General features: G+C 31.6%; 1 protein-coding gene across 1 annotated transcript; it reads left to right on the top strand.

Annotated features, from left to right (window-relative positions):
* The first annotated feature begins 143 nt into the window (after nt 1-143).
* Nucleotides 144-25,064, top strand: LOC134255639 (furin-like). Its single transcript, XM_062738162.1, has 11 exons — nt 144-187; nt 9,277-9,362; nt 9,504-9,676; nt 9,833-9,956; nt 10,042-10,142; nt 10,329-10,429; nt 17,052-17,158; nt 20,251-20,365; nt 23,535-23,809; nt 23,893-24,012; nt 25,009-25,064. Exons 3-11 carry the CDS (start codon nt 9,662-9,664, stop codon nt 25,062-25,064), a joined length of 1,014 nt encoding a protein of 337 aa, XP_062594146.1. The 5' UTR covers nt 144-187; nt 9,277-9,362; nt 9,504-9,661.
* Nucleotides 25,065-25,711: the final 647 nt, after the last annotated feature.

The raw sequence follows: 25,711 nt of genomic DNA, 5'->3' as shown, positions 1-25,711 counted from the left end.
AGGGCATTTACTTGTTTCAAAATGAAATGTATAATGTTATAAACGTAAAGTTTATGAAAGAAAATTTGGATATTTTAAAGGGTATGGTATGTGAATGTTAAATGAACATCGCTTGTTAAAAAATTTACTTTTAACAGGACTTAACCTTGGGCTTTGATCCTATCCATGATGAAATTCGTGAGAATAAGTAAGATTCTTATTTAATTATCTTCTAGCATGCTTTGCATTCCATAAAATCTAGAAAATACTTATTTTTGCATATTTATTTCTTTGTGTATTTAATGCTTGCAACCCTCTGTTATTAGTTTTCGAAAAATATTTATTCTAGTGTTATGAATTTAAATAAAAAATAAATTAGAAGTAAAAAGGAACATTAATTAAAGGAATATCGGAATTGATTACTGTATTAGCCGAATAGAACAACATTTACATTCGGAGTCTGTGTGAAAAATTTGAAACATATGAGCCTCTCCATGTGTTTTTCCAGGGAAATCTTTATTTATACAAAACAAAGCTACACTACTTAGGTTATATTATGCTTTTGAAGTGTCATATATATGATTTGAAATACATCTTTGGATATAAATATTAAAACAACATTATCTCTTAAGTTCACGCAATTTAACTTACAATATTTATGACGTCCGAAATTAATTAGTGCGACAATTATTCCAAAAATGGCCAACATTCAGGGACCACCGATAGTTTTAATGGTTTCATGATTTAATAGATATGATTGAGATCTAATTCTATAAGTAACAATCAAGTAATACCCACAGATCCTTTCTGAAGATGATATTCTTCAAATAAATATATCAGGTTTAAATATTTACAATATTTCCATAAAACAAAACGAATTTGAATCACCATATCTGTACTGGGTTCCGAAACTTCAATAAAACCCGACAACAAAAAGTACATAGCGAGTTTCAGAAAAATTCTAGTAAGCCCCTTTCTTTGTAATACGGAAGCGTAAATGGCTCTACACTTGTTGTATCATAACTTTGTATATTGTCTTATATTTTATCGACTTATCAACATATAAAGGGTTATACTTCCTTATTTATGTACATATATTAAATTGTTTTCAGATTTCTTAACATAATAGATGGCAACTTCTTTTGTTCAATAGATTTTATTGCTTTAAGTTTTATCGACTGAAATAATATTATTAATATTGATTTTCAGATATTGACTAAAACAAGATATTTAATCATATTGATAAAATATTGTTGATATGATAAAATAAAGATATAGTTTTATCAATTTTAATTCATGAATATTTGCGAAAAAGAAGTCAGAATAAAGTGTTTTTTGGATTATTTTGCCAGGGCGAGAATTCCAATGAACCTTCACTTCTCTCGGGATTCAGTGAAAGCTTATGTATCATGTCAGCATGTACGATTAAAGGCTGAATCAAATTAAAAAGTATATTAAAAAAGGGAGATGGAGACAAATTGAACGTTATAGATCCATAGTGGGCTATTGCACCGATCACCACTTTTGAAAAGGGGAAAAAAAGAGTATCTTTGTGCCCCTTATCCAGCTATAACCCCCCCCCCCCAAAAAAAAAAAAAAAAAAAAAAAAAAAAAAAAAAAAAACAAAAAAAAAACTGAGTACAGCAGAGATCTACTGATATGTCCCCAAATTTAAGAAAATTCTCGCAGTTAGATTATTAAATCCCTTGGAAGTTTTTCTTGTTATGAATTTATTTTGGCTGACACTACACTTTTCTCCTTTAAACTTTGTGACTAAGCTTATACAGATTGGCTGAATTCAAAAATTACTTTTATAATATTATTTAAAGCAATAAAAAGTTAGATCTAGTGTTATTATATTTTTATGCAGGGGGGGGGGGGGGAGGACTTCATATCTATTTCTTCAAATCGACAATACTATATTGACATGAATAAATATTTTGTTTAGATCGATATTTGAAAATTAGTATAATATTTCAGTCGATAAAAGTTAAAGCAATAAAATTTATTGAACAAAAGAAGTTGCCTTCAATTATGTAAATACACCTCAATACAATTCAAAATATGGGCATAAATAAGGAGGTATAACACTTTTAATGTTGATAAGTCGATAAAATATAAGACAATATACAAAGTTAAAACATAACAAGTGTAGAGCCACTTACGCTTCCGTATTGTAAAGATATAAAGCAGTTAAGGAGAAATGTAACAAGAACTGTGAAGTCGAGAAAATTAGATGATGTTACTTAAAACCCCCAATAATTTTTGAAAACTTAAAAAATATTTTACAAAATATCGATACCATGAGACGGTACAAGTTAATGCTCTTAAACACATCCAACAACAAATTAAAGTCCAGATTTCATGACAATCATGGACAGGTGTTTTAAAAAAAATAATGGTACTGGTTAATTAATAGGTTATTTGCAAAATTCTTTTATTACAAAAAATTTTGATTGTACGTACGCGTACTTTGAAGTTGATTTGTCAATAGAAAAGAATTGGTACCCTGAAATACCGTTTATCAGGGTTTTTTCCGCGTGTGTCCTATTTCCGCTTTGTTCGCGACGAGTTCTGAATCGCGGAAAAAAATCGGCAAAAATTTAATACAAAGTTTTTCTTCTTGTTGTAAAGTTATTTCTTCATGTTTACCTTGTACATGTAGAGGGTAGAAATATCGGGATCAGAGGATAAGCGCACGATACGGTAATAAGTATAAGCCCTATTATTTGTTTAATTGACAAGCTAATTATATTGGTCACGTTCCTTGCGAAAACCCATTCTAATAATACTTGAGCTGCTAATCAGTTTGGAACATTAATGACCTATGGTTGTTTAAAGCTTTAAAAATAATATCTTGAGATTTGAGATTTTGAACGCAACACGGATGTGTAATTAGCTGATCGAGTCTTCCGAAATAGACGAGGTGAAGGCCGATCGATCTATTTCTCACCCGTATAATCGAAGTACATGTAACTTGAGTTTCACACTTCATATATTCATCCAATTCTTTCGTAGGCTTAACAATTGTTAATGAAATATTTAGTGGGACTTTGAAATGGTGAAAATTTGATTTGCGTTAAGAATGACTGCACTAAAGCTATGAGAGTTGGATCCCGATGTTTTGCGCAAAATAAAATTTAAAAATTCATTAAATTTATGTTTTATAGGTATTAAACAATATCTCATTAGTAGGTTTTGGTATATTATACAACACGAAAGTATTAAATAATGCCGAGCGACACTAGCTTTTGAGACGGGGGTCTAACAGTGATGTCTCATTTCTATTGTTATTCATTTGCATACCAGTTTTCAACGACATTGTTTACATCGCGCCGCAACTTGGCCATTTTTCTTATTTGCACAGAATGTGTATTTTAACTTAAACTTATACATATCCAAAGGACAATGTTGGCCAAGTTGCGGCTCATATCTAATTTAAAAAAATAAATGTACTCTAACCACAATCGAGTTAGCTACTAAATTAGCAGGTCACCGAGTGTCAACCCATATGACCCGTTTGATATTATAATCACTTTTCCCACGTGACATTCAAGTATTCGATACGCTTTCATTGTGTCAGTCGTTGGAAATTTTTTTCTAACTACTTCCATCTTCAAAATATTGAAGATCCTTGCTTTATTCGGTAATAACCAAAATTTGCCCCCCCCCCTCAAATCAAACTTTGATGGAGATATATTTGATTAAGTTCTTAAACAGGGGAGTTTATGCTGACTTCAAAGCACTGAATATTTTCATACTTAATGACGTCATATGTACTAAATGACGTCACAAGCATGACGTAAATTTCAGTTTTTTATGAATTTTACAGAAAAATGTACATATTACGTCGATATTTTGAATAAAAGTCATTGAGCGCATGTGTGTTCAGGATCAATATTTTGATATAATGTGTAGAATGATAATATCAATAAAATATGTCAATATTGTTCCGGAACAAACTTGCGCTCTATAAATTTTAAAGCTAGAATTGTTGAAATTTTGTCCATTTCGTCCTCTTTCTGAAAAAGGATATAAAATCGGACTAGTTTGTGACGTCATAAAAACGAAAATTGTGAATACACGGCTGTGTCACTATGATATTTTCTGTGAATTTATATTTCTCATACAATTTATTGAATTCAGCATATTTCAGGAAGTTTTCAAAATTTGACTTTTGTGGGGGCCAATATATGCAATATATTCCGCATGTAGTTCTTTTATTGGCGTTTTAAAGTTTACGTTGACTTCTTTCACTATAGTGTTTTTGTTCGGGGTATTTTAAAGGGAAAAGGTATTATTTTGCTGATTACATGCTGTACATATATTTATTACACACTTAGTAATAAATACAGGTTTTTTGCATATGCGATATGGCTGACGTCACAATAGCCGTATCAGCCCTGCAGGGCTGATACGGCTATTGTGAAGTCAGTATCACACCCTTAGTAAATTAAACAACAAAAACAATACTTGTGATCATACACAATTTTTGGTGGGTTCATAATCTCTTAATTTTAACTTTCTGAAAATAAGGTTAATCTTTATTTACAAATACATGTAATAGATTATTTTCAAATTACGGATCGAGTGCATTGAAATAGAATAAGAAACAAACCCAAATCGTATGAGACAATAGACCATATGCATGTATGTAAGAAGTCCATACATGATTATTTACTTTTTTTCTTGTCAACTTAATGCATGCTGTATTTTATTACTAAGTATGTAATAAACATATTAATACATACCTTTTCCATATCACATCTTGTATCAACCCTCGACCAATATCAGCCCTCGGGCCTTCGGCTCTCTGGCTGATATTGGTGTCTAGGGCTGATAGGTACAGGATGTGATATGGAAAAGGGTATGTATTTTTCTCTATATAGCACTGTATAGAGGTAATATTTTGGCTTGGGTGGGATATTATTGGATTTTTACGAGTAGCGCTGACTTTTACAGTTGACGCTTACTTTTACAATAGGGCTATGTATGGTAGCTTTTTTATGATATAAATATTTTACTCAACATTTAATTAAACGAAAATAACCGGATATTTCAATGCACAAATAAGTTGTCCTTGAAGAAAACGACAACCACCCTACCTTAACTCCTGATATTCACATGTTAGTGACCCTAACACAATACCTATGACCACTAGAAAGATATTCTTATGCATTATCAATTCTGTACTTCCGTACATGATACAAGTTTAAATGTCATAGTAACCGTCAACTGTAGAAGTCAGTGCTTCTCGTAATGGTCCATTAGTAGTATAAACATTTATTAAAATCAAGGTAAGTACATTTGGGGCTAGTTCTTGGGGTGGTTGTAGCTTTTCGTAATTTGCTAGGACGTTTTGATCCGACGCATATTTTGGGTTTCCCGGCCACAACAAAACAGGGACTTTATCATTATAACCATATGGCAGGCGGGGGTATCATTAAGTGAGCTCATTGCTCACAATACCTCTAGTCTTAATATATTTTATGCAAAATTCCTAATTTATAGCTATTATAAGGTCTTGATGGGGCTAATCTGATCAAAGCCATTACAAAAAAAAAATTATGAAAATATAGTTTATTGTACCAACATCACAATACAATTTACTTCAACAACATAATCAATGTACTTGAAATTAATTTCTTTCCCAATCATACGACACGATTATTTGTACATCATTAATATCTGAGCTGGTTAACTATACTTTTTATTTTATTTTTACGTTACTAATAAGTCCACAATTATTATTTAAGATGATTAAGATAAAGGGAAGTGTCATTTTTTTTATTACACTGTAGGTACGATCACATAATTATTTTAAGATTTAGTTGATTCGCTGCTTGACAGCAAATACATGAGCAGTGAGATTTAAAGCGTTCCCAAATTCCGGACTTGTGTTAATTTTAAAACATCGTTTGGTAGGGAAAATTATGTAATGCTTGATAATGTAGAAGGCGAAATTCATTTTACAATGCATTGTCCTTTGCACTCTGAATACTGATCAAAACTTTTTGAAAAGTGACAATAAATCAAATGGCATGGTCAGATATGGATTTACTGTGTGTACGTATCTCAAGTTATCCCATAGGCAAATTGCAAAGTATTTTTCATTGATACGAAGACAGTCCTTTATGTTCACAAAAAATATTTAAAATGTATTTCATTGTCATTTTTATCTAGCAAATATGCTTAAAACAGACACTACCAACCTAAGCATACAAAATGCACATAGGCGTCGGAACCGGGGAACATTTTTTGTAAGCATTGTATAGGCATTAAACATTGCGGCATTGGTTTAGCCCCCCCCCCCCCCCCCCCCCACTTTCCATAGACACGTTGAAGTAAAGGCAAAATAAGGGGAAATTGTTGGAAAGTAGTGGGATTTAGAAGAAAATCTGGTACTGAAAGAACCTCGCCTCCCCCCACCCTGAATAGGATTTTCGTGTTTGGACAATGGACCCCCCCTTTTGAAATTTTTTTTTCTTGTCAGGTTTGTAGGTCTAAAAAATTCTATTGAACTTAGCCCCCGTCCCCACTTTCAATTTGCTTCCGACGCCAAAGATGCACATATATTTATAACAATTGTGTTTATTTTAATTAACGGTTTTGTTTTTCTCTTCATGTTATTCTCTTTATTTTCTATAAATTGTATTTCAATTTTGTGTTTAAAGTGGCATATAGGCCCGATGGGCCGGGTGGGGTGTTGATTGTTTTCTTTTATAAAGTCTGTAAACAATAGAATTTAATAGTTATGTACATATCTGTCACTATAAATAAATAAACTACAGTAACGTACTTACTTTACTTACTGACGGGGATACAAATAAATGAAATTATATGCATGGTTATAAATCATTTATTTTTTGTATACAATGAACACAAACAGTCCTCTCCGCCTTTTTCATATATAATATAGATTGAATACGGAAATCCATGTGCTTATGATCCATTTCCATGCGATTTAAATGCCTCTGCCCCTTTGCTGCGACCTTAAAATCGAAAGCGGCCCAGTTCAATATTCCGGAATTTATACCTTATATATGTTCTTTTCAAAAGCGTTGTCTGTAATTATGGAAATATAAATGACTGTAAAATCGAGACACACATATCAAAAGCATATACATGCACAATAATCATTTATTAGTTTAGCGATACATTAAAATCAAAAGCTTCATTAACATGGATAGCCGAAAGGTTCCAAATAACGTCCTTAAGTGCAGTCATTCTTTGATATAATGATTTAAGCTCGGATTCGCGGAAAAAAACCTGATGCGGAAAAAAACTTGATTTACGGTAACCAGAATTATTTTAAAAAGCATTATATTTGAAACAGAATAATCCAAAATACTAGAAGAGGGATACTTGCATATAGATATATCGACGTTGTTTTATCAATTGACAATAGTTATTCACATTCGCATGTCGACATGATATATCTCTATTAGTTTTGAAATAAAAAAATCCGACACGTCAGTTTCATACTTCTTTATTTTAATTGAAAAAGACGTGATAGTTTACTTAACAACAGAGCATTATGATTAACTCATGAATTTATCATTTAATCGTCAATTTCATTACTTATGTGGCAATTTGATTCTTGTCTAACAGTCAAGCTATACGATAAACGTGATGACTTTAACTTTTCTATAGTCAACTTACCTTACTTATGCAGCAATATACCTTCATCACCTACATACGGAGTATATACATCTCAGTTGATTATATACGCAAGAGCATCCTCTACGTATAAACAATTTCTTAAACGAAGTAAATTTTTGAGAAGCAAGTTGATTAAATAAGAATATCAGCAGACTTATTTAACGTCATCATTTCGTAAGTTTTACGGTCGATACTGACCTTGTCAGGAAATACAATTTATCATTGAGTCAAATCCTGCCTGACGTTTTTCATTCTGATTGTTAGTCCATTACTTATACACTGAATTGACGACGGATTTTTCCGTTATTTCCCGATGATGACAATGAGCACACGGCGGGTGTGACCGGTCAGCAGGGTATGCTTACTTCTCCATGGCATCTTATCACACCTCTGATGTTTCGGAGGTCAGTGTTTGCTCAACTCCTATTTTGTATTGTTTAATGGAATTTGTTATTGAATACTGTTCGTTATCTCCATATCCTTCTTGTATTTCTCACCATAAAAATTGCTTTTTATAACAAAGACTGTTCATTTGTCAGAAATGACTAAATCGCAGAAAAAGTATGGGTAGATAAAAATACGTTTTTCTAAAACTAGCTTGGAAACCATCATAACCTGAATCCTCTGCCTTTGAAGAGTCGTGTATTTAAATACAAAGTAGATAAAGTACGGGTGCCTCCTTTGTATCATATTTATAGAATGATTTAGAGATTTAATAATTATTTAATTGTTAATATATTCAACTATTCCTCTCACTTTAAGTTGGCGATCTTTTCTGTAAAATTGTTTAACAAAGGATATATCTCTTCCTCAGTTTGCATTCACTTAAGAAATGAATTTAGATTTTAAATTATGAATTTTTGAAATCATGAATCTTCGAGAATTTTTTAAATTTATATTATTTTGTTTCTGATGACTTACCAAAAGTTTACGCCAACTGTCATTTATAAAGCAAAAACAGCGTGGACTATATTTTTTGACGTAAAAAAATTGCATTTTTTAAAAAAGAATCATAGGGAAATTTATTGGATATGTAAATATTAGTCAAAAGATTAAACATCATATTTAAACACATTCCTTCCCTCACTAAAACAATCAATCAAATTAATGAATAAACTTCTGGTAAGTATTTTTGTCTTCATAATTTTTATACAAATTATTATGAACTGCTGCAAAGGGATTTACAACCGTTCTTTGCTCTAGATCGACTGGGTCAACCATTTTGTGTCACAAGTGATCTACATTTTGAGGTCATTTTCACATTGGTAACGTCACAAATATGGAACATAATATTTCATTGCATATGCTATCAAAAATATGCATATAACTCTATGTGTGCCATTTTTTGTTTTATAGAGATACTTCGCTATTTTTTTTTGATCACCCCTCGTATTTTAGCGCTGATTTGTAGACGAATTTATCCTTCATTTTTGTGAATTGTCTCGAAAGTTTTTTTTACAACCCACATTTTGAAAATTCATTTGACCTTTATATACAATTTTATGACAAACTAATTTTAATAGTTTATATTTTTAGAACAACTCCTTTCATACTAATATCAAATTTCAGCTAAGATAAGCTAACTCTTTGCCAAAATTATTATTATTTCTTATATTAATTTGCTTAATTGTTTAGCCATGGAACCAATGTTGCAGGAGTGATAGCCGCAAAAAGAAATGGCCTTCTTGGTATAGGAATTGCATATGATGCAACTATAGTAGGTAATTTATCAAACATTCAGTAATTGTGATTTTCAGTGAAGACTGAATGATCTCGGACCATCGTGGTGTGTTCTTTTTGTCCCTTCTCTTTGACATTTTAGCATATTTTGACCATTTCACTTCTATTTATGCATACATTAGATGTAAGAGTCTTAACGCCTGGCTCAACACCCGAAATCATAGGACGGGCACTGGCTATCAACAGGGATCGGATTGATATTTACTCAAATAGTTATACGAATTTTCCCAATGGAATAAGCATATATCCACTCCACCCTCTCATAGAAGAAAGTCTTCGCATGGGAACAAAATATGTATGCAGTTTCTTTTACATCAAACATTCTTTACGTTTAATATTTGTACTACTATAAAACTAACAAGAAACATCTATATTACGTTGACCATATATATCAGTTTTAATCAAATTCAATGTATAAAAGGCAACACAAATATTATTTCGTGTTTTGTAGGGCAGAAAGGAACTTGGTTCGATTTTTGTTTGGTCAACAGGAAACGGAGGTGAAGAAGGGATTTTGAAGGACTACTGTTCTTATGAAGGACTAGTTAATAATCCGTGGGTTATACCCGTTGCAGGTTCGAAGAAGAGATGATCACATAATGAAATGTGATTTTTCAAAAAAAAGTTGTTGATTAACTGTTGGTGTCTTATATATTTCAGGGGTGACATATGATATGAAAAAGTTAACTTCTGGTGAACAGTGCAGTGCTATTTTCATAACAGCTTTGACAAAAAATCCTAATGATACTATTCATAATATTGTAAGGAACTTTCGACAACTAATTAAATAGAAAACACATTAAAAATAATGTTCATTGAATTATAAAGTTTATTTTTATGTTAGAGAGAAAAATTCAATAACGTTTCACTGTACTATAAACCCGGAATTGAGGATACAAAGACAGTTTATGGTGTCTGAACATATTATTCATTTCTATATTTTATAGGTAACAACTGAAGGGTTTAATGGAACCACAATAAACTTTGGACGCAACTCAGCTGCAGTGCCTATGGTGTCAGGAGCAATAGCTCTAGCACTCCAAGCTAAGTAAGCTTTATGATCATAAAATTTGCCATATGTATATTTAAATATTTTGCTCACCCAAACTTAAGTTACAAATAAGCTGCTTATATGATTGCGTGACTTAATTCATGTTTGTGAATTTGCTGACATTTCATATTTTCCTCTCAAGAACCACACGCATTTTGTTAATTAAAACCAAATTTGCCGCAAAACGGTCTTGGATGAACACTAATCAACTTAAAACTCTTACAAACATATTTTTGGTTAAGCAAATGATCTAATAATATCTAAGCTAATCGTTATAAGCAAATCTTTTTTTGTATTGATATGAAGTAGAATTTGTGCAAAATCTTTTGGGTGAAAAGAAGAAAACACTCGCTGTGGCGTTCAATTCGACATTTAGATATATCGAAGACGACGTATTGTCAATTAATAATGTTAATTTTTATTCATATGTCGATACGATACATACTGGTAAGCTGGAGATAAAAGATACCACAGAGCCTGACACATCTGTTTCATATTTGGATATTTTACTTGAAAAAGACGTTAATAGTAATCTAACAACCACGCAATATGATAAACGTGATGACTTTAATTTTTCTATCGTCAACGTCCCTAATTTTTGCAGCATTTACTGTCAGGGCAGCCGTCAAGCTCTGTTCAATTATATATAACAAGATTTTTTTTCTATTTACAATTTTTTTTTATTAAATCAAAATATAAACAGTATATACAACATAGTTTTACAGCTATTATTTACAATAAATAGTACTTAATGTCTCTTTAAAACCTCAATGTTATACTACTGTTGGCACAGAGCCACGTCCATACAGACACGCCTCGTTTCACAACGGACTCCCGGTGGGCATCCCGGTCTGGTTAAGGTCGTCGCCAACATACACATGGCTAAATGTAGATTATAATTGGATTACATCAGGAACCTTTAAATTAAATAACATTTTTGAGCCACAGGTTACGTATACAAAATAAGCAGTAACAAAACAATAATTAATTCAAATTCGTACATAGCTTTACGTCTTAAATGTAGTACAAAAAAAAAAAAAAAACGCTTACATATAAAAGAAAAAACAAACTTACCCTTCATGGAGAAATAATTACCGTTGAAAAAAAAAACGTATCCATACATCTTGGATTGTAGTAACTCCAGCATGTAAAAATTTATGGAAACGTGTATCCTGGCTATGTGGTCAGCTATGCAGCACTTTAAATACCCTCTAAACAATAGTCTGTAATTGACCAATGCCTGCAAAACTTAAGGTTCAATGAAAGTAACAATATAAATAGGTCCAGTAAAGGTTAAATAAAATAAAAACCATAAACATAATGTAAATACAATTAAAATTAAATATTGATTGTGACATATACCGTCTCTAGCTCATCAGGGTATATCATATCGGCATTAGAATGGAAATTACTATTGTTAATTGACACTACATCGTCTTCGATATATCTAAATATCTACAAATTCTGCTTCGCTTGAATACAAAAGCATGTCTACTAATAACAGGGCGCAATGGGTACCCATGGGAATTCCGATAGACTGTAGGAAGATCAGGTCTCTAAAAACACAATTGTCAATCAGAACCTCAAGCATATTTTCTTGTCGACTTCAGGGTACTTGTTTGTACAATCACAATGTTTTTAACAAAGTAATTTAGCAAACGACCAATGACAAGACAATTTGTTCCCATGGGTATTCAAATGGATTGTTGGAATACCTGGTCTCCAAAAACCACATATTGTCAATCAGAAACTCAAGCATCTTCTTGATGTCAACTTCAGAGTACTTATGTGTGCAATCAAAATCTGTTTTAACAAAATAATTTTGCAAATGACCAATGACGAGGTAAGTAAATTTACGAGTTCCACTTTTACTGAATAGGTAGTTGTTAATGATATCGTAAAGCCTGGATTTTAATTTATCGTGGAGAATGGTTGCTCATAAAGTTGATAAATCGTTAGTGTTAAGCTGTTGATTTTGATAAAATCTTGTGGTTTCAAATTTTCCAAATGTTATTCTGAATTTTTTAGTATTCACATCTGATGCACACCACTTCTTGAATATTATGTCGCACAGTACTCTTGAAATTTCTCCTTCACTACTGTTAGTATCTTAGTGAGAAGTAAAGACAGAGGCTTAGATGAACATTTACTGGAACCCGCTATGGATCTTTGTTTGTAAGAACTCTTATGAAGTTTTGGAATCCAAAATATATATATGGTAGTTCAAAATCATTTTTTTTCTTTAGGATATTAAAAGTATTTAAAACCTACATATGATTTTCAAGAATTTCCTCCTCAGAAAGGGAAATATGAGTATAAGTTGGATTGCCACTTGTAAAAATAAAATCCAAGTTCTTCTAAAATACAATCCATATAATGAACCTTTCGAACAAAGACAATGTTGATACCTGCTTTGTCAGCAGGGACCATTACGTACTGATCACATAATCTATCTAATTCTTTTTTTTTTACTTCTTGATTATTGAACACAGAAGGATAGATGGTTTACCTATTGCCCCTTAAATTTTAATGCGCGATTTTATCATGGATCTTTTTTTGAGAGAGTGAGTTATTTTATGCCACAAAATGTATTAATTAAGGTTTTTAATAGTATTGTATTTCCGCATTTTCTTACTGTTTCACTGTTTTGTGCAATGTGAAAAATCAAAAGTATTTAGAAAAGTTAAGAGTTCAAAAGAGGGCAGCTAGGATACTCTTAAATATTCGAGATATTTTAACTCCTCCTTTTTTTATTTTCCTGTTTAAACTGGATGCCAATCAAACATTATTTTATGTTTAGACAGGTCATTTTTTTTATTCTAAGGTTTTAAACACTTAAATGCCAGATTATTTGAATGTGTTTCAATATACAATAGATGTCAATCGTCGCCAAACCAGGTCGAATGCTTTTATGTCAAATATATTTTATTTACCAGAAGCCAAAACAGAAAATAACAAACGTTCATTTAGATATTCATCTGCATATTTATGGAATAAACTATCACAAAATGTTCGAAATTCTAGGTCAGTGGATTTTTTTTTTATTTGTGTATCCCACTGAGTATTTCAACAGACTCAATACTTAAAATGGATTTTTTTTTCAATCTTTGAGTGTAAATTCTTCAAAGATATGTCTCTTCATGTTTATATACGTATGTTTTGTACTTTTATATCTTATGTGTATAATAAGATGCCAATTTTGTATGTCCTTATGTTTTAATGCAGGACCACGGTGAAAACTAGCTTGATGCTATTTGTGTTATCCTTGAAAAATAAAGATTAATAAGGTCTTCCGTCTTCACGGAAGACCTTATAGTGATTGTACTGTTTCTTATTAAGGTCTTCCGACTTCCTTCGGAAGACCTTATTGTTTTCCGTCTGTTTCCTATTATTATTATTATTCTTTTTTTCATTTTTCTGGCGATATCTCAGCTGTGACTGTACGGATTTCAAAGATTTTTACAGGAAAGATGCACCAGGTTATTATCTCCAGATGTGTTTTTCATTTTTTTCAAAATTTACTTCCGTTCGCGATTTTTGGGGAAATTTGTATTTTTTAAATGGATTTTTGTACACTACTTTTCTCGAAAACGGCTAAAGATATGACATTGAAACTTATGGACATGAAAGAACATCAAATGTAGATGTGCCGAACGTCCTTCATTTTTTGTCGTTCCTACTTCCGGTCGCAAACGCAAGTGAATTCAAAAAGTCCAATTTTTCAACTTTTTTGTTTTTCAATATTTTTCTTTCGGATTTACAGGGTTTATAGAGCGTCTTCAAAGATATCTATATATGTTTTCATTTTTTAATGCGTGCGTTTTTTGCAAAGATATGACCAAACCAAACTTTATCTTACTGTCGGGGGTTCAAATCCCTTTGGGCGTTTCCCAATTTTTTTCTTTCTTTTTGTCTTTTTTCAGTTGCAAATTACTTTTCACTCTTTTATAACATGTGTGGAACATTTTGCCGATTTTTAAAAGCTATATTTGGAGGAATTTTGTGAAATACCTGGAACAATCACGATCTATGTTGAGAAACTACTCTAAATGAACGTAAACAAAAAATACATTCTGAAATCTATTTCATGGCATGACGCAGCATAGAACTCTAAAGAAAAGTCGGTCGGAAGACCTACTTGTTGCCCTAGCAACAAGAACGCATCTAGTTATTATTCTTTTTTTGACAAAAATTTTGTGCACGCGATTTCTCGAAAACTATTCAGCGGTTTCTCATGAAACTTTCACAAAATATGTGTCATTATATGAAGTTGTTACATCCGAAGAAAAATTTGGAAAATTCGCTTCTGGTGCCAAGTTATGGACAATTTCCTGATTTTAAAATGCGATTTTGTCGCGCACTTTTATCAAAAATGGTTAAGAATATGAACTGGAGACTTATTGGAGATGATAGATCATGACTTTCTGGTTTGCAGAATCACCTTTTCGTGCGTCGTCAGTACTTCCGGTCGTTACGAGATGCAAATTTAAAAAAATTGTATTTTTTAACTTTTTTGTTTTTCAGTATTTTTCATTTATTTTTGGTATCTTAATAGAAATCCTCCTTATTATGCTTACTATTTAATTTGTTTGAATGTTGATAAATCTAAACTCTAGATATTAGCATTCAAAAATCTGAAGCGGGTCCAAAATGGCGGCTGTCTCAGTCAACGCCGACATTTCGCAATAGTGGTTTATGGAGTCAGCCGTGCGTTTGCTTGAACAAAAGTAACAAAAGTGTAAATGGAATGTAAAGGAATACTTGGATTGTCACGTCGTAGTTACGTTGCAGTTCTGTGTCAAACTAACGTCTTCTATAATTGGATTTAGCTGGTTTTCAAATTAGAGAAAGAAAAGACTAAATGTGCAAATGAAATTCGATACCTAATATCTTTTGTACATTACAGAAAAACAGATCTTAAATCATACTTATAAGTAATACTTTCTCAAAAAAGAATATCAATTAATATTGTCAGTATATATCTCAACCACTCGGTTTTTCCTATGCACACTTGTGTCATATAAAACTTATAAATTTTACAAAAATAAGAAAACGATTTTTTAAAATATCGCCTCATGGAGTTTATTTGAGCACTCTTCTCTCAAAGACCTGATTCAAGTTATTTAGCATAAATGATATCTGATTCCTTGACCGTCGTAGGGCAAGCCATGTTTTTCGGCGAAACGTTTCAACCTTTTTCGATTAACTAATCGGGATAATTCACTTTGGGGAGAAACAGGAAATTGAAAAAAATTCATAGCTTTAGTGTTACATGCATATATACAATTGGAATTTGTAAAATGTGTTAAATATACTTTCTAAACCTCGAATCTTAGGCTATAAGAACGTTGTTTTCTTAAGTTCATTGAAGCTATCACACCTAGAACATTCCAAAGAAAAGGGGCAAAGATTAACTCGTGGCGTTTGGTGCTAAATTTTGAATAGTGACCCGTCTTTCATAATTTTAAGAGAGAAGCACTGTTTCGTTAATACATACAAGTAGATTTAGAGTAGAGGTCCCGATAGCGTTATATTTAGTGCGTTGGAATTTCATGCTGGCGACTTGGGTTCAACCCCCTTGTGTGCAATTTTTTTTTTACTTTTTCAGCTCGATTTTACTTTTTCTTTCCGGAATTGGACGGAAGACCTCTCGTTGCTCGCAACGAGTTTCTCATCTAGTTACTATTATTTTTATTATCTGATACATTTAATCCACCCTGACATAGTTTTAATGTCTTTTTGTCATACCTGGCTCATCGTCCAGTGTAATCTTCAACGGAATCCATAATTTTTATGAAATTGCGACACCAGTTGAAAGTTTGGGGTTCCCTTTATTTAGAACCTTTAAAACAAGTGATCTAAGGTCCTCATTGTTAACTTTAATTGTGAAAAGTTGAAGACCGGAATGGAATATTAATAATATCTTGACATAATTATGTCTATAGCCATATCATATTCCTTCATTTTGGAAAATGTGAGAATAAAGAAAACAATGATCGATGTAAAAATACATAAAAATAAGCCAGGGAAAATCCATTTTTTGATTCCTCGACACTAGAATATAAGCTTGTATCTATGATTATGGATATTGCATAACATAGATTTTTAACCCCCCCCCACGATTTACTGAAGAAAATACAACTGAGTCAATCCGTCTTTTCCTTAAACTCCAATATGCCAATAAAGGAATTGACGCGGTTAATATAGGTAATATTCTTAATCACAAAGGGTCCAATCTTGTATTCTACCACATTTCAAGTTAAAGACTACACTTTGTATTTCTTGCTAACATACATCGAGCAGTGCTTCAAAACTGTTTATTAACCAAAAAACTTTACATGGCCTGGCTATTGAGTATCTGAATATAATTTTTCATCGTGTTTTTCTTCTTCACCCTATAACTATTGTGCTGCTGTACACGTTATTACAGGTTACGTAAATAAAAGTTGTTTGTATACAAAGAGTGAGAAATGACACTTGATAGTCTTTTTATTGTATCGCCTATTCATTATATGCATAAACATTTTTCAAATTCACATTTGCTCATTATATAGGCATAATATGGTATAGAGGTACAATTTTAAACATTTTAATCGGTGTACGTGTTATATATTTTCAGTCCTAATCTAACATATAGAGACGTGATGTATCTTCTGGTGAGCACGGCAAGAAATACACTACCTTTCGACCCATACGATTTTCAGACTAACGGCGCTGGAATTAAAAGTACATTTTTGCCATTATATAAAAAGTAAAAAGTTTTCTAATACAGGTGTTGCTATTTGCCTTACATTAAAATCTTTATGATCAAAATATGTCCGACGTTTGTTTATTCGTCTTTTGTTTGTCATGTGTATACTATAAATTTTAAACATGTACTATTTCAATAATTGACTCAAGCTTTAGAAGAGTATTGAAAAATTCATCGCCACTTTTTTTCGAAAACCACTAGGTTAAGGAAAAAAAAAATGCAAAACGAATGTGAAAGCTATCATAAAACAATCTGGTTCATATTTGCTTCTGCACCTAGATCTCCCAGTGTTTCGATTGGGCATAAAAGAAGATGAAATTTTAAAAAATGATGGATATAGAATTTTTTTTAAATTAATGAGTAGTTTAATAGATACGCAAGTATTCGTCTAATATTACTTCAGATCCATTTTGATAATAGTTTCTAAGAGATGGTGAGGGCCACTGTAGGGGATTTACGTTCTACAAATGAAATATCTCGAGAAAACGAAAAGTAATTGAAATAAAATAAAAAAGCCATAAAACAATACAAAATAGAATCAGAGGTACACGAGGACCTTCGAATCATCAGAGATGGAATCAGGTGCCACGTAGGAGTTAGCACTGTCTTGACAAACCCTGGCTATATTGAATCGGGAGTACAAACGTCGAAAAAAGTAGGCAAACTGCGTGCACCCGTGCCCCGGTTAGAGGAACACGGACAACATAATGTTTACCAGCTCGAAATATATATTGCCCAACTGGCTTCCTTTAGTTTTAGGATTAATGTTACGTTTATGATAGCCTCCTCTATTTAGAGAAGTTTTGTGGTAGTAAACAGTCTATTAAACAGGTTGAACGATAAATAATCCTATCTTGACCTTGCTCTGTTTGACGTTAACATCATCGTCACGAGTGGTTGGAAACCCTTTCAGATCTTCTCTGACAAAGAATAAGATCTTCTATGGGAGAAAAAATTGCCAACAGCATGCATCAAATTGTACAAAAACTTGTCATCACGTTTCAATGTTTTTGGCTCCTCAGTACTTACCCTACGTTACGTCAATATATTATGGTTGCGTTATTCTAAACACAGATTTTAGTTCATAGTAACCAAGATTCTCATCTAATAATTTTTCGAACTTTTTGATCATGCAACAAAAAACAATTGGAATTATGTGACCCTGCATATCTTTTCCTTTCCATATATTTTACATTACCTACTAAACAACCCTCGTGTTTAATTGCCGAATTGAAGGCGAGTTGAAGGCAACAGCAAGTGTGTTTCCATGCATAAGATTTTGAACAAAATCTGCTGAATTCTTTTGAATCCAAAAGTACCATATAACGGATATCTTTACATGCCGCCAATCTTTACTATTTGCTTTAAAACCATAAAATTTAAATGTGTGAAATTCTCCTGAATTAAAAAATAACCTGTCGTAAATTGTCAACATTTTTTGAGAGTAATGCTGATACCGGTAAGCATTTAGCTCAGTACCGGGAAGGTATAAAATGCGTACCATTGTTATTTTTCAGCACTGTTAAATTGATCATTAGTTGAATCCTATTTAACCTGCATAAGCTATACAAACATCGTCAATTATCTGTTTACTGTTTTCTACGGGACGAAAAATTTCTGATGAATTATTATTAATTATTAAAATCTTTCAATTTTACTCTTTTTTAAGCTTTTTTTTCTCACTTTCATATGTTTTATATTCTTCAAATAAAAAACCCCTACTTTTTAGTACAATTTATACTGACAATTAATTCATGATTGTTTCATGTTACCGGTAAAATGAAGACGAGCACGTGATGAGCAACAGTACTGAAAACTTTTTAAAGCTATGCGTATCAAAAAATTAAAAAAAAAAAAAAACATGTGGTGCATAAAAAATGAACACTCATAGCATAATGAATGAAGTATTATTACGTGAACAACGTTTTTAACATTTGGTTGCCCAGCCAAATGTACGAGGGCTGTCCGATAAAATTGTTGGCAAGTTGTCTAGTGTAAAAATAATCATCACTACGTTCTGAAATTTTTACACTCTTTAGTACATATTCTATGAATAAACATAGTAAATTTCACATAGATATATGCATAAATAAATTATTACATTCAATGTTATGTATTGTAAGGCCTTACGTCGCACGAATGATAACGTTAAAGTGTCTAAAACAGCACCGCGTTTCTTCTTTGTTAAAAATAAAGTTGAATAGTCCCTCCACAATATAAAAATTTCATTGTGCACATGCGTGGGTCTCCATAAACAGTTGAGAAACCAATCTGGCACACTAATGCGATCTTCTGAAGATATTTAGTAAGTTACGGACAAAATTTTCACCATCATTTAACTAAATAGACAATCTTATATCGACGGTTGACATTGACAGTGTCTTTTTGCTATTACAGTAGCAGTTTGTCTTGTACTACCCTGTGACTCGATCTAAAAGAGTTCGCAAAGAAAAATATTTTATTTTTAGGCTCAAAATCTGATCTGGTTCTGGTGATTTTTATTATTTTTTTACTATATTCATTTAGAGTCTCAAAAGGTGTCATTACAACATCTAAGTAAAACTGAACTGTTCTCCGGCGCGCCGTGAAATAATCAAACATTGCCATTTTTAATTGTTGAGCTTTTCACTTTCCCACTGTGATTGCTCGGGAAACTTTCAAAAATTAACCTTGACATTTTTGAAAAGACGACAAAATGGATTATGGCATCAAATTAGTAGAAGTTTAAACCTAATCTTATCTTTTTTAATTTTTTATTTCAAATTCATAATTGTGTATTTTGTAAAGAAAATCTTTTTTTACCTCGTGCCGAGGACCAAGGACATTCAAGCTTAATAAAATCTTTATTTTTGTCTATATTTTATTGAAAAAAATATGATATACTTAGATATGATAAAGAAATACTGAAAAGATTAGTGTAACCTTTATTTTTTGCATTGAACAGGAGCCATTTGTTGATAATATTCTTTACTTTAAACGTTTTTACATGCTTGTTAACACTTTAGACATGATGCATTAAAACAATATTTGACTTTACTAGGGATGATAATATGAAATCTCATTTCAGCTTCACCAACATTTGGATTTGGACTTCTGGATATAGGTGCTTTAGTACAGAAAAGTAAAACATGGACTAGTATATCACCAGTAAAGACCTATACTTTAAAAGGAATGCCAGTAAGGTATAAAACATATTAAATATTAAAGAATTAGGATTGAATTTTACCACGAAACAAACTTATCATTGAATGGAAAATATGATGACAATTTAAAATACCGATCGTTTTAACAGCACAAAAAACTATAAAATTACTTTCAAGATTGGTTTGAGAATCATTGGTAAGATGAACAAAGAAACCTACTTCTAATTAAGGTACTCCGATCCTCAGGTTCTGAAAATCAAGCATTGACTAATTGAAAATGCTCACAAAAATGTCTATGAATTTTCAAAGTAACGTGTTTTTACCCATAATAATTCTTCAGACTTTATCTTTCAAGTTAATCATATTATATAGAGAAAATTAGCAAATCTTAAATATATTTCAGGAATTGCGAATAAAAGCACCTGCTATCCATTTTCCAATTCAAATTTGATCAATTAAATCATTTCAAAAATAAAAATCGTAGGTATCCAGGCTTTTGAAGAAATTCCACAATTTTTATACATATATTGTTCTTTACTTTTTTTTATTTACTTCGATCATTTTACAATTCAAAGTGTATAAAGATTATCCTGTCATTGCAAAGCTCCATAAATAACTTCTAATTTCATTTCATGTTAATAAACATTGAAATCTCCGGTTATATTAAAATAAACATCAATTTCTTGATACATGTATATGTAATTTTAAAATGCTTTTATGGGGTAAAAAATTCGACTTTAAATAAGACCTTTCTGAGAACTTCAAAGAATCCTGAAACACATTGAAAGGTATATAATGAAAATTGTTGCAAGAAAAAAAAAATAATTTTCAAGCTTCCTTTTGAGACTTTTTAAATTAAATTATAAATTAAAGAATTGTCCTTCCTGGCTGAGAATCGGAGTCCCTTAATTTGAGAAATTATGAAATCGATATCTGTATATGAAACCTTACAGATTTTGTAACCTTTAGATTATTTGTAAAATTCTTTGCTACAGAATCTGATAAATTTTACATATAATTATGAAGATTTTGGAGATATCTATAAAGTGTTAATTCCCTTTGTAAATGTACGAATGGTAAATGAAGCCATACCCCGATTGGTCAATATTCCTTACATAATTGACATTTTTCATTTGATGACTTAAATTTCCACTCTTTTAAACAAAAATCAAAGACAATTTGTTTTGACAATTTTTTCAACACGACGTGAGACTTATTCCTTCGAATTTGACCACATATTTAGGCCAATATTGTTAAAATCAGTATACTATTCAAAGCATGATATTGAATGTTTGCAAAGTAATCAAACCATAAACTGATTGGCATATTTTATCATTGTTTCGTCGTTTTAACAATAATTTTCGACTGTTTAAATGATTTAATTCGAGAAACATCAATGAGATAGATCTTTAAAAAAGTTACTCCCTATTTCTTTACCTTTAACAAAGACCGCTTGGTAAACTTTTATTAACTAGCACATGTACTCGTTATTTTGAATGGTAATTATATTTGCATTTTATCTAAAAATTATATTACATATCGTATCAGAAAATATTTTCTTTGTTCTTAAAAATAGATTAAAATGTATTCCGTATTCATTAACAATAAGAATGAATTGCATAGCTATCTTTATAAGATGGTATTCTTTAAATTAAGCAGTAACAAAGAAAAAGTAAGTACAAATGATCAATTTCTAAAACGAGGAAAATTATTGACAATCAAGTTGATCAAACAAGAATATCAGCAGTCTCGTTTTAAGTAATGAATTCTTAAGTTCTATGGTCGATACAATGACCTTGTCACAAACACAATTTATTATTGAGTCAAATACTGACTGGCGTTTTTCATACTAATTGTCCCCTGCTTTTGCGAAAGCGAGGGGACATTAAATCTCATGCGTCTGTCCGTCAGTCTGTTTGGCTGTCTGTCTGTTAGTCTGTCCGTCTGTCAGTCAAAAATTTTAATCTTGCCTATAACTTTTGATTTAGCTGAGCTCATTTTTCAAAAGTGTATTCCTTGTGACAAGACCTGTCTTTGGGTACCACCAAATTTGACCTTTTGACATGACCTTGGAGTTTGACCTACTTTTACACAAAAATTCCTAAGTTTAACTTTATTCATATCTTTTGAATTGTAGAAGCTAGGACTTTCATATTTCACAGATGTATTTTTTGTGGCAAGACCTTTCATTGGATACCAACAGGGTAGCAAATAATTATTGCGATTAAACGCAAAATTTATTGCGATTAAACGCAATAATTATTGCGTTTAAACGCAATAATATTTTTGCTTTTAATCGTAATGTTATTGCAATTAAACGCAAAATTATTTGCATTTAAACGCAATAATTGTTTTCATTTAAATATAATACGCTTTGCATTTTATCGCAATAATCCTTCGGTTTAAGGATTTATTTTGATTTTAAACACAATGATTCAATGTTGTAGTTTGAAATCAAACATCGGCTAGCCCAAAATTATTATGAATACTACGGTCTGATTCTTGTGACTGCAACGTGGAGTGATATTTTCTCCCATAATTATTTCTTCTCTAGTCTTTTATTTCGAAATTCCTTTAAAATTGTTTGCATAGTTTTGCATGCTAAAGCTTTGTTTCTTTCTAAGGTTGTCTCTGTTTTAACAGACCGACAATTCGTTCTTCTCTTTATATCCATACCATGATTTAACCATTCAGAAAAAGCTTGTTCAGAAGAATCTATGAAACATAACAATACACAATTCTCCTTATAGATTAATGTACTAAAGAAAAAAGAAACACATATTGCGTGGATCTAGTGCACTGTACAAAGATCAATAGAAATGCTTGCTTTTAAAAAAACAAGGATTATTGCGTTTAAATGAAAAAACTATTGCGTTTAAACGCAATATTATTACGATTAAAAGCAATAATTATTGCGATTAAACGCAATGATTATAATTATTGCGTTTAATCGCAATATTTTTTGGGTTCAAACGCAATAATTATTGCGTTTAATCACAATATTATTGCGTTTAATCGCAATTTTTTGCGTTTAAATGCAAAGTTTTGCGTTTAAACGCAATAATTATTGCGATTAAACGTAAAGTTTCGCGATAAAAAGCAATAATTATTGCATTTAAATGCAATAAAAAATAAATATTTCTTAACCTGGACTGGCCTCAACGGGCTTCCGTACTCAACACATTTATGTGAACATTTGTTTTTGTAGGTTAACAGGCTCTATATGTGTTGAAGTTAAAGAACATTTTTACAATTTTGACAAGTTGGAACATGTGTCGCTTTTCATAAGTCTTAGATCGGATCGAGCTGGTTTTCTAACAGTTATTTTGATATCGCCTTGTGGGACGAGATCAACCCTTATTCCAGGCAGAAAGATAGACAGGCGAAAACAGCTAGAAATAAATGTAACATCTGTTCAATTTTGGGGGGAAAATCCCATCGGATTGTGGATTATTCAAGTGGAAGACAATGTTAAAATAGAAGGTATGATATATAGTGCTTACATTTGTCGAAAAATAAAAATCATATTTTGAGTTATTAATTAATTTTAATGCTTTAATAATTAGGAAATGTAATTACATGGGAACTTAATCTTCTCGGAATAAAGAGCAATGTACTGCCAATGCAATGTTTGAAAGGAAACCGTACTTGCAACAATGAGAAGATTGGAGCAGAAAATTTCCATGGTAAGTCTTTCAAACAGTTCACAGAACATAAATTTCAAAAATTTATTCAAAGACATATGCGAGTTGTCGGTGAACAATAACAAATTTCCATATTTACAATATAATGTTCTTCACAGTTATTGAATATAGATTTCTCAAGAAATTGCTTAAGATAAAAGCTTGAGATATAAAATACCACAGAGACTGACACATCTGTTACTTACTTGGATATTTTACTTAAAAACGACGTTAATGGTAATCAAACAACCAATCGTAATAAATGTGACGAATTTAACTTTTCTATAAAAAGTTTCCCTTAATTATGCAGAAATATACATCATCTGCATACGTAGATTATATGACACATGAATATGCTCTACATATGAACAATTTTTGGGGTAAATTATTAACAAACAAGTTGAGGAAAAAAGAATAATAGCAGTTTTGTTTAAAGTCATCATTTCGATACAATGAACCTATGAGTATAGTAATAATTTTTCATATATTATTTATACACCGAATTGACAAAGGGTTTTCCGATATTTCCCAATCATGACAAGGAGAACAGGGGGTGTGACTGGTCAGCAGGGGATGCTCACTCCTCCATGGCATCTGATCCAACGTCTGATGTTTTGAGGTCCGTGTTTGCTTTGCTCCTACTTTGTATCTTTTTTTGTTTTATCTTGAATGCTGTTCGATTTCTCCATTTGTTTAACGATTATTATTTTTTACAAAACAATGGAGAGAAAATTCGGGTGAGCGTTGTGGCCCCTGGGCCTCTTGATATAAAGGGAATCATTTCCCGCGAAAAAAGACTACGATGACTATGACGTTTCTTCTGGATTTCGATATAATGGCCCCTGCATACGGGGTTCTTGTGTTAGGACAGATTTCTATTTATCATGTAGGAATTTCAGTGATTGTTCCCTATAACTTAACTACAATAGTTAAATACGTCAATGATTGTTATCAGTAAAGTACATACAGTTACTGCATGATTTATTTAATCATTATTAGGATATTTCACAAAAGAGTATTTAGAAGAGAGATTGGGGAGAAAGAAAGAAAGATAGAAGAGAGAGAGAAAGAGAAAGAGATGTATAGAGTTATAAAGAGAGATTGATTGTGTAATGTTTAACGTCCCTCTCGAGAAATTCATCTATATGGAGACGCCACCAATTGCCGGTGGAGAGCTGCAAATGTTCTCCGAAACTCGGCACTCAGGATCATTTTTGGCTAGAGAGAGAAAAAGAGAGAGATAGATAGATAGAGTTTAGATTTGGTTTTCGTAAATTAGACAAAACTAACTGGGATGTTAAAAATTACGCATCTACAATCCTATTAAGGCGTGTAAAAAACAATTTGAAAAAAAAATGTGTTACAGACTAAAGATGTAAAATCAAAAATAACATAAAAATATGAAAAATGGAATAGTTTCTTTTTTATCATCGTAAATTTCCCTTTTTTATGTTGTGACATTCAACACTCATGTGTATTTCGTGTTTATGGCACCAAAATGATTTGACATTCATGATTAAGAGCATACTCAGAATACGACCAATTTTAAGACAGAGTCAGGCTGACAGCAAGTCATGTTTTGTAACAGGTCATTATTTCATAATTTTGATTATCCTTAAATGCAAAATATAGAGATAACAAACAGTATTCAAGATAAAAAGAAAGTCCATAAAACAAATTAAAACAGAAGCAGAGCAAACAT

Source organism: Saccostrea cucullata, unplaced genomic scaffold (genome assembly GCF_032062105.1).
Source record: "Saccostrea cucullata isolate Sc308-1 unplaced genomic scaffold, CSIRO_AGI_Scuc_v1 ctg1570, whole genome shotgun sequence".
Lineage (NCBI taxonomy): Eukaryota > Metazoa > Mollusca > Bivalvia > Ostreida > Ostreidae > Saccostrea > Saccostrea cuccullata.
This window is presented reverse-complemented; position numbering and strand designations above follow the sequence as displayed.

Excerpts from the sequence above, each read along its gene's own strand:
- LOC134255639 (XM_062738162.1), top strand. Across the intron at positions 10,430-17,051 it reads GCTCTAGCACTCCAAGCTAA|TCCTAATCTAACATATAGAG; the intron begins GTAAGCTTTATG and ends ATATATTTTCAG. Across the intron at positions 20,366-23,534 it reads TTAAAAGGAATGCCAGTAAG|GTTAACAGGCTCTATATGTG; the intron begins GTATAAAACATA and ends TTGTTTTTGTAG.